General features: G+C 61.4%; 1 protein-coding gene across 3 annotated transcripts; it reads left to right on the top strand.

Annotated features, from left to right (window-relative positions):
• Positions 1 to 1,740: 1,740 nt before the first annotated feature.
• ARL2 (ADP ribosylation factor like GTPase 2) lies at positions 1,741 to 6,547 on the top strand. Of its 3 annotated transcripts, none has more exons than XM_037517617.2 (5): positions 1,741 to 1,870; positions 3,380 to 3,490; positions 3,587 to 3,749; positions 5,189 to 5,269; positions 6,047 to 6,545. In XM_037517617.2, exons 1-5 carry the CDS (start codon positions 1,806 to 1,808, stop codon positions 6,179 to 6,181), a joined length of 555 nt encoding a protein of 184 aa, XP_037373514.1. In that variant the 5' UTR covers positions 1,741 to 1,805; the 3' UTR covers positions 6,182 to 6,545. The 3 variants fall into 3 exon arrangements, with proteins under 3 accessions (XP_037373514.1, XP_054553448.1, XP_037373513.1); XM_054697473.1 differs by lacking the exon at positions 1,741 to 1,870 and adding an exon at positions 2,585 to 2,884 and having other exon boundaries at positions 6,047 to 6,547; XM_037517616.2 differs by lacking the exon at positions 1,741 to 1,870 and adding an exon at positions 2,586 to 2,884 and having other exon boundaries at positions 3,344 to 3,490; positions 6,047 to 6,547.
• Positions 6,548 to 8,952: the final 2,405 nt, after the last annotated feature.

Here is an 8,952-nt window from a genome sequence, read left to right as displayed (position 1 = left end):
CCCATCCCCACCCAAGGGAAGGTGGCTGGGACCTGAGGGTGGGGTTCAGCAGCCAGGTTGGGATAAAGCCAGACACGTGGGCTTTGGGGGGGCCCCCCATTTTGACTCTCCGCCAGCTCGCAGCGTCCGGCCAGCTCGGAGAGTGCCTTTGGGTTTCCAGGTCGGCGGATCGGGTAGGACGCATTAAAGACTTTATTTCCCTATTTTCTCCCTGAGTTGTACATTTCCTTATTTCCTTTTCCCTTGTAAATAAACCTTTTATTAACCTTTTGTGTGTGTCTGTAGTGGAGTATTCATAAGTCCCTTGTAAGCGCGGGTGAGGACCCACAGCCAAGAACCCGTTCAATATCAGGGCTGCCCTGTAACACTGCCACGGAGGCTAGCAGCGGGAAGGGGCGGGGGGGGGGGGGGGGAAGCCTCATTTGATTTCATTCACCCGACACTGGGGGAGGGCAAATGGTACTGACTGAGGGGGTCCAGTTCCGCACCCCGTTCTGTCCAAACCGTTCTATCCACCACCTTCCCCCGCCACACCCACTGCCTTCTTCTGCAGAATGGGAGGCTCAAGTTCACAGAATACTTCTCCTCTACACAAACACCATGGAGATACCCAGAAAAACAGCACACTTGTCTGTCCGCCAGACATGAAATTTTTTTTATAATTTTTCATTGCAGCAACAGTGCATTATAACATACATTTCAGGGGTGCATCATTGTAAATCAACACCTGGATATATAAGCTCACTACAAGTCCAATTCCATCCTTCACCAGACAACAGACCTGAATTTAAATTGATGTGCAAGCTCCTTGAACTCTGAACTCCTCCCACTGACCAAAAGGAAGCAAGCCGCCCCTGGCTGCCCAGGAGGATGAGGCAGAAAGCGTGGAGCGCTTTGCAAACCATGACACAGCGCTCAGGTATCCTCAGCTGGTGCTGCTGGTTCTTTTGCTGGCTTTAGTGCCTGTCACCTCTACCTGGTGGTGGTAGGCTGGGGGAAGGGCTCAAATCAAGCCGCTAACGCTCACCCTGCCAAGAGGCCAACCTGGCCTCAGTTTCCTCATCTTTATTGACGCCAGCGCTGAGGGAAGGCATCGAAACTCTCGGGTAAAGGCCTTCATTTGACAACCAACACTCACTAAGCCAGTCACCGCCCCGGGTGCCCGGCGAGCCTCAGTCCTCCCCCGGGCGGGAGGAAGAATCGTGCGTCTGGGAACAGACCCCGCGGCGCCCCGAGCGGGCGGCCCCTCGCGCCGGCCGGCCCCGCCCCCGCCCTCTCCGCACGGGTCAGGGCGCCGCCGCGCCACCGACGGGTCCGTGACCGCCCGCACGCCTGGACACGGCTGCCCGGGCAGGAAAGCCACCGCCCCGACGCCCGGGGCAGGGAAAGGGGGAGGCCCTGGAACGGGCGGGTTGAGGTGCCGAACGGGGCGGCCGTGGTCCCGGCGTCCAGGCGCCACCCCGGGCCGTGGGCACGGGCTCGGGGCGAACACCCGCGCGGCCCCGCGCCGTGCGGCCCGGACGCCAGCCAGGAGCTCCAGGCGTCCGTTCCCGGTCGAGCCCGGCGTCCAGGGAGGCAGGACGGCGGCGCTGGGTTAGCGCGGGCGGCCCCGCAGGAGGCCCCGGCACCGCTAGGGGGACCCCCGCGGCCCCGCCGGCGCGGCGCAGTCACGTGGAAGCGAGGGCGGGACCAGCCGCGCGCCCGACCAATAGGCGGCGCCGTCGGCAGGCGCGCTAGCCAATAGGAGCAGCGGGGGGGGTCCCGGGACAAGGAAGAAGCGCGGCCGGGAGGGGGCTGCTGGGGCCATGGGGCTTCTGACCATCCTGAAGAAGATGAAGCAGAAGGAGCGGGAGCTGCGCCTGCTCATGCTGTATCCTCCCGGAACCGCAGCCGCTCGGGTAGCGGGGCCCCGGCGGACGGGCGGCGCCAGGCGCCCCCTGCTGGGCGGCCTGCGCCAACTGCCCTTCGTGCGTCACGCGCGGCGCCGACACTGCGGCGCGGAGGGGGGGCGGGGGAGCGGGCGGGGGCGGGGCCGCTCGCCGGCCTGAGGTGCGGGTCTGAGGCGCGGGGCCCGGGCGGAGCGGGGCGCGGAGGGGGCTGGGCGCCCCCCGCCGTGGGTCTGGCCCGCGCTGCCCCCGGGCTCGGACCCCACCCCGCCCCGTCAGAGGGGCCCGGCCCCGCCCCGAGGCCGCGTCCCGGGGGCCCCGCCGACCCCGCGATCCCGCGAGGGCGCGTCGGTCGCCTCCGCCCCCTCCCCTCGGCGACCGCGATCCGGGGCGCCCTCGGCCTCCCGAGCCCCGCCGGCTCGGCCCAGCACTCGTTTATGCGCGCGAATCACGTAAAGCGATGTTTTCAAAACAGTTCTCGCCTCCAGGGTTTCCGTAGCGCCTACGCGTGCTGGACACTGTCCTGGGGGAGGGGGAAACAGCAAAACAAGGCCTACCTCCGCGGACTGGTGCGGTGCGGGCGGGAGAGGGGCCAGCAGACACCGGCCGAGGCGCGTGGTCCGTGTGGAGAAGCGCGCGTGAGAAAGCGACGGCTGGGTCCCCGGTGCTGGAGGCCTGGGGCACCTGTCTCAGCGGAGGGCGCGGCCAGGCAAAGACAGGCCTAGGAGGCCACTTGCTGAGCTGACGGGGAGCCGGAGCTGAGAGAGGATGCGGGAGGGCCGGTGGGGGCGCGTGAGATGCCGGAGTCAGCTGGTGCATGTCCGGGGGGCCCAGGATCTAGGGGCCGTGCGCAGGGGCAGCGGGTGGCACATGAACCGTTGGAGTCACCCGCACAAACAGGACTTGGTACCTGAAAGTGGACAGTTACAGAACCCAGGTTCGCCCATTTGTCTGCTTACTCATGCAGCAGCAAAGGGTTTAGAATATTCCAGAAACAGGTGAGGGTGACTTGCTTTCGCTGTTTCCTCTGGCTAGATCGCTCTCCCCCAGTTCGTTGGAGAGCTGGCTCCTTGTAGTTTTTACCGCACTTCAAGACCCTCAGAGAGGCCTTCCCTGACAGCCGAGTGAGAGGAAGCCCCTCCGCCGGCCTCCAGCACGGCCTCTGTGTGGGAGCTCTAACACTCAACGGGCCTGATGTGTATGCACTGTCTCCCCACTCCGGTGTCACCTGTGCAAGGCAGGGACTTTGTCTCCACCACCCCTTCATCCCCAGCACCAGAAGAGGGCCTGGCACTTAGTAGGTGTTCCGATAATATTGTGAGAAGAATTAAGGGTCAGGATGAGACATTCATGTCCTACTGTACACTTACATGTGGTTCCACACATTGCTTTGCTACATGGTGGAAGGTGAGGAGTCCCCTAAAGGGGGGCACTTTGGTGATGTCACCACTCTTCAGAATGCCAGGGCTGCTCCTTAACTTGGCGCCCCCTAGTGGCCTGGACAATGCTGGCAAAACAACCATCCTCAAGAAGTTCAATGGGGAGGACATTGACACCATCTCCCCGACGCTAGGCTTCAACATCAAAACCCTGGAGCATCGAGGGTGAGCAGGGACCTGCCCTGGGGCTGGCCCAGAACAGGGCAGGGAGGGTGGGTGAGGAGCCTGGCTGGCAGTCCAACCACCCCCCTCCCTACCCAGATTCAAGCTGAACATTTGGGATGTGGGTGGCCAGAAGTCCCTGCGGTCCTACTGGCGGAACTACTTCGAAAGCACCGACGGCCTCATCTGGGTGGTGGACAGTGCTGACCGCCAGCGCATGCAGGACTGTCAGCGGGAGCTCCAGAGCCTGTTGGTGGAGGAGGTGGGCATGGGACCCAACTGAGGCGGGGGGGGGGAGCCAGGCTTCCATCAGCATCCAACCCCAATACTTCATGCAGGTAGGTGGACGTGTGGACGTCTTCATCAGCAGATTCCCCAAGGGTTCTGTGGCCCCGGAGGGCCACCTAGGGTGGGCCCTGTTCCTTCCCTGAGCCCTTACCACATGCCCAGCACTCTTGGGGAAGCAGAAACCACTTGTGTACCCAGTGCAGGGAGGCCCAAGGCACAGGCAGGTCACACTTGCAGAAAGAGACCTGGGTTCACATCCCTCAAAGTCACCACTTCATCACCCCGAGCCTCAGTTTCCCTACCTGGCTTTGGCTTTGGGAGGATGACTCGAAGGGTGTGTGCAGCTTTGGGAGGCAGAGATGCTGAGCTCAGGAGTCAGCACATAACTTCACTGAAAACTTCACTGAAACCTCCACCTCCTCATCTCTAAGATAATTAGGATAATCTTCTCATTTATTTTCTGGACCAAAACACTTTTCTTTAAATAAAATTTTAGAGTCTCAGAAAAGTTGCAAAGACTGTGAAGACACGCATGTATACCCTTCACCTGCTTCCCAATGGTAACGTCATGCCTGACCGCTGGAGATTGGTCAAGACTGAGAAACTAACATTGGTTACTATTAACCATAGGCTTTATTTGGAGTTCATCAGTTTGCCCATCAGTGTCCTTTTTCTGTTGCAGGGTTTGATCCAGGTTCCTAACTGCATTTCTAGTTGAAAATCAGGACCCTTGAGAGTGAGAGAGGGAGTTGTTAATAATTGTGCAGGAACAGAGGCCCCCACAGGCTTGTTCTGAGCACTGATATCGGGTCACTAGGCAGAACAGTAGCTGCCTTCTAGAGGTACAGCGGGACCAGCGAGAGCTCGCTGTCCAGTGCCCAGCCCAGGCCTGGTACCCTTTGGAAGTGCTGGGTCCACCCAGCTCAGTGGAGGGACTCCCAGCCACAAACACTGACATGGACAAAGCTGAAATCAGGCAGAGTGAGGCCTGGTGGGAGCAAAACAGTTAAAGGGCTTGTGAACTTGGAAGAGGGAGGGTCATTTCCAGCAGGTCTCCATGGGCCCCTGGGAGGGTCACATTCTTTGTGAATGTCAAGTCATCAGAGGGGAGCAGACCACAGGGGAAAGTGTGGGTCACCAGGGGTCACCTTGCCCCTGTTTATGGCAGAGGAAAGAAACTGAGGAGAGAAGTGCCTGCTGGGTGGAGCCAGGCCCTCAGCACGGCCCGGGGCTCCCTTCGCCCCACAGAGGAGCAGCCCGAAAGGCCACGTGCACACTTGGCCTCTCCCCGCAGGACAGGGCCTGACCCCACTCTTCCGGGCCGACCCGGACCCCAAATGCTCTGGCCAGCAGAGGAGGGGCCGGGGTGCCCTCTGAGCCCCCACCCCCTTGCTCCTCCATTCTCTCCCCCAGCGCCTGGCTGGAGCGACCCTGCTCATCTTTGCCAACAAGCAAGACCTGCCCGGAGCGCTGTCTTCTAACGCCATCCGCGAGGTGAGTGCCGGCCGTGGTGCAGGCGCGCAGAGGACGGGGGCAGCCCTGCTTTGTTGGTTTATATACAAGCATTTATGAGCGAGCGCCTGCTGGGTGGCAGGACCTGTGCAGGCCCTGGAGACTCAGTGATGACTAGGATGGAGCGGTGCCTCCCCGGGGGGTGGGGGGAGGCTGCCCTGCAGATAGAGTGTTCCAGAGGGCAAGTCATGCCTTCTGTGAGCTGGGCTCTGTGCAGCAGTTACCTCCTGAACACCTTGCCTACCCCAGCTTAGAGAGGTCACGGTCCCACAGTCACACAGCTAGTAAGTGGACAGGCCAGGATTCGAACACAGGTCAGGACCTGTATCTTAACTGTTACTCCGGAGCTTGCTCTCCAGAATGGGGAAGAAGGTGGTGAAAATCCTGCTTTTGCCACTGGTTGCTTGTGTGGCTTCAGGCAGGTTCCGGAACCTCTCTGACCTTCAGTTTCCTGCTCAGTACAATAGCCGTCACAGCCGAGGCTCGCGGGGCCCCGGGAGGAATGGATGAGAGCGCATCTCGGGCCTGGCGCACAGTGCCTGGGTCCTGGCAGAGGCCCGGGTGCCCGTGCTGCTCTCCAAATACTAAAGGGCAATGCTGGCTTGTCAGTGCACAGACCAGGAGCCACGAGGGGCAGGGGCTGTCCGCGCAGGACCTAGAGGGAGGCGTGGATTTCTCTCAGGCCTGGGGAGGCAAGAGGCGACAGGCAGGTAGGGCCTGTGGTCACGGGGCCCCACCGGCACCTCTCGCCGCCCCCAGGCCCTGGAGCTGGACTCCATCCGCAGCCACCACTGGTGCATCCAAGGCTGCAGCGCCTTCACCGGGGAGAACCTGCTGCTCGGCATCGACTGGCTCCTGGATGACATTTCCAGCCGCATCTTCACGACTGACTGAAGTGCTCTAGACGCCCCACCTCGCAGTCCAGAGCCCCAGGTCTTCACCAAGCACCATCCACGGGGGGGGGTGGGCGTCCTCCACCGGTTCCACTAACACTCCCTGCCCCACTCTGTAACCTGCTGCTGCTACTGCCGCCCTCTCCTGCTGCTCCGTGGCCGGCCAGCTCCCGTGGTGGGGGGGCTGCTGCCCCGGCTCCTGACCTGGACTCGCGCAGCTGTCGTACCACCGGGGGGAGGGCAGGGGCTGGGCAGGGGCTGCCTCTGCTGCTACCAAGGCTGAGCGCCTTGTCCTTTGCTCAGCTGTGAGAATAAACCTTCCCTGGCCCTGATTGTCCTGATTTCCTGGTCAGATCATTTGTTGATTCAACTGCTTAGAGATGACCCGGCACCTGCAGTCGAGCAGGGGACCGGGGGGAGTGGGTGATGACCGTCGGCGGGACTCGCTGCTGTGTCAGAGGGATGGGCAAAGAGCCATGGAGCCACAGGACAGGGCAACAGCTGATTCCATTTGGAAGAGTTCAGGTGGGCTTCCCAGATGTGACGGCAAAGCTGACGAGTGGTTTTCTGGATAGAAGGAGAGGGCGGGGAGTTGCCCGGGTGGCTGCTACCCTCAGAGGTGTGGATTAGAAAAGGACGTCGCCCCACATCAGGGCTCACGGCGTGTTGGGCTTCAGCTCCCACTGCCCGCCGCAGCCAGCAGCCCATGTGCAGTGGGCAACTGTGCACTGTCCAAGGCAGCGTTGGTTCAAGCAGAGGGAATCACGCCGCAGAGGAGTGAAGGGAAGGGCCTTGGGAGTGAGGACAGGTGGAGGAGGACGCGGCCAGCGGGAGGGCTAGCTCACTGGGAGCAGAGCTGGGAAGCGACCTTCCCTGAGGGCTTTAGGACACTTCAAGGGCCAGGCTGGGAGCCAGGGTGACCCCCTGCCACTCCAGGCAGGACAGACGGATGTTTTCGCAGACCCCTGCTGTGGTCCTGCAGGGACCCCTCACTCCAAGGGTTCTTTAGAAGGGGCTCCACCTTTCCCATGTTGAACTGGCCTAAGCAGTATCGACTGTTCGTCTCCCGTGTACATGGGAACTGAGCCTCCGGGAGGTTATGGGACTTGCCCAAGCAACCAGCTAGGAAGTGGGAGAGCTGGCGTTTGGACCAGCGCTCATCCTTCCAACTGCTTTCAGCCTTTGCCTCTGCTTGGACTGCAGATGCTACTGATGGGGATCAGCCTGACTGAAGAGGGGAGGGTGGTTTTCCCAAGGAAAAGGCGAGGAAGAGACTCAAGATTTATTCCTGAACTGGCACCAGCACTCCTTCCTGAGGGGGAGAGGCCTGTGCAAAATCTGGGTTCTCTTAGGGTCATAAGAGGGGACTGGATGCTGGGAGACCACCTCACAGCATGAAATTTCGGTTGATACCTCAGTTCCCCAGCCAGGCGGATGGCACCTACTTGCCAGGGTTGGGATGAGGACCATGGGTTGGTGTCTTGTGCGTGATAAGCACGGTCACGGTGTGTGATAAGCATGTGTGTGATATACGTGGTCACGATCCTGATCGCTGCTGAACCACAAGGGGCTCAAACCGATGCAACCAATACGAAGACAGCCACTCACAGGCCCAGGTGAGTCAGCCAGTGCTCTAGTCCTAGGGGCTTTTAGCAGGGGCCTCCATCTAACAAGTGAATTATTCATGGTTTGAGACAAGAACATGGGAAGGTTATGTTCGCAAAGGCCTGTGGGTGGGGAGCATGCCCTGTGGCAGAGTCCGCATCGCATGGTCAAGTGAGCCTGTGGGAATGGGGGGCGGTGCTGGCCCAGCAGCTGTCTCCCTCTCCCCTGCCTTCTGACACGGCTCTTCTGTTGGCGCTTCTCATGATGGAACTGGGGGAGCAGATCTGGAGAAGACCCGGGGCTAAATGGACTGAGATTGGAAAGGGCCTGGAGAGGTGGGGGAAGGGGGGGAAAGGGGGGAAGGGGAGCTGGGAGCTGCTGGGCCAGGGAGGAGAGGGGAGGGAACGATGGGCACGGAGGAGACTGGGAGCAGCAGCCCAGCCCTCTGGAGCCCCAATAACAAGACTGCCCGGAGCTCATGACCCTCGACAAGCCTTGTGACCTGGCGGGGGCAGTCGCGGGTGGCCCAGACACAGACTGCGGCGCCTTCAGGGGAGAGGCCGTTTCTTGGAAAGAAAGGAGGGACCCGAGGGGCATCCCGATGGAGGTGGGGCAGCCAGGCTTGGAGAGCAGAGCCGCGGGGCTGCCAGGGTGTGCCCTCCGTCCCTCGGCGGAGATTCGAGCGAGGTCTCAGGAGAGCGACCCCTGCCCGGGGCCAGGTGAGGAGGGGCACCTGCACCTGAGACTCCGGGGTCGGCGGCGCAGGGCTGCAGGCACCCGAGAGCCGCCTGGAACACAGATCCAGCGCCAGCCAGAGCGCGCAGACCCGCGAAGGTAAAAAGAAGCACCCGCGGCGCAGGTTCATGCAGGTTCTTTCCAGAAAGAAACTCCAGTGGGTGCGACCCCGACCCCCCGCCGCCACCTGCTTCTCCGGGGTCCTTTTGGCTTCCCCCACTTTTCCAAAAGCATGAAATCCGCGAATGCTATGGAGGGAGAAAAGGACACGTTTGGTACAAATCGGGCACAGTGAAAGTCGAGTCGCTGCACGGAAAAAGGGAACCGGGTCGGCCCGCGGGCGGGCGGGAGGCGGCTCGGGGCGTCCTCCCAGATCGAGCTCGTGAATCCCTTAGTTTGCGCTTTCATGACGACGAGAACTTTTTAGACGCT

The sequence above is a fragment of the Talpa occidentalis genome, unplaced genomic scaffold (genome assembly GCF_014898055.3).
Source record: "Talpa occidentalis isolate TD23 unplaced genomic scaffold, MPIMG_talOcc4v2.1 talOcc4.17, whole genome shotgun sequence".
Lineage (NCBI taxonomy): Eukaryota > Metazoa > Chordata > Mammalia > Eulipotyphla > Talpidae > Talpa > Talpa occidentalis.
The sequence above is the reverse complement of the archived record's forward strand: the minus strand, read 5'-3'. Positions and strand labels throughout refer to the sequence as shown.

What these genes read in the sequence shown, in the direction of transcription:
- ARL2 (XM_037517616.2), top strand. Translation starts at nt 2,655, where the DNA reads ATGCGGGAGGGCCGGTGGGGGCGCGTGAGATGCCGGAGTCAGCTGGTG. An exon ending in AAAACCCTGGAGCATCGAGG is followed by an intron (nt 3,491 to 3,586) that starts GTGAGCAGGGAC and finishes CTCCCTACCCAG; the next exon opens with ATTCAAGCTGAACATTTGGG. An exon ending in AGAGCCTGTTGGTGGAGGAG is followed by an intron (nt 3,750 to 5,188) that starts GTGGGCATGGGA and finishes TCTCTCCCCCAG; the next exon opens with CGCCTGGCTGGAGCGACCCT.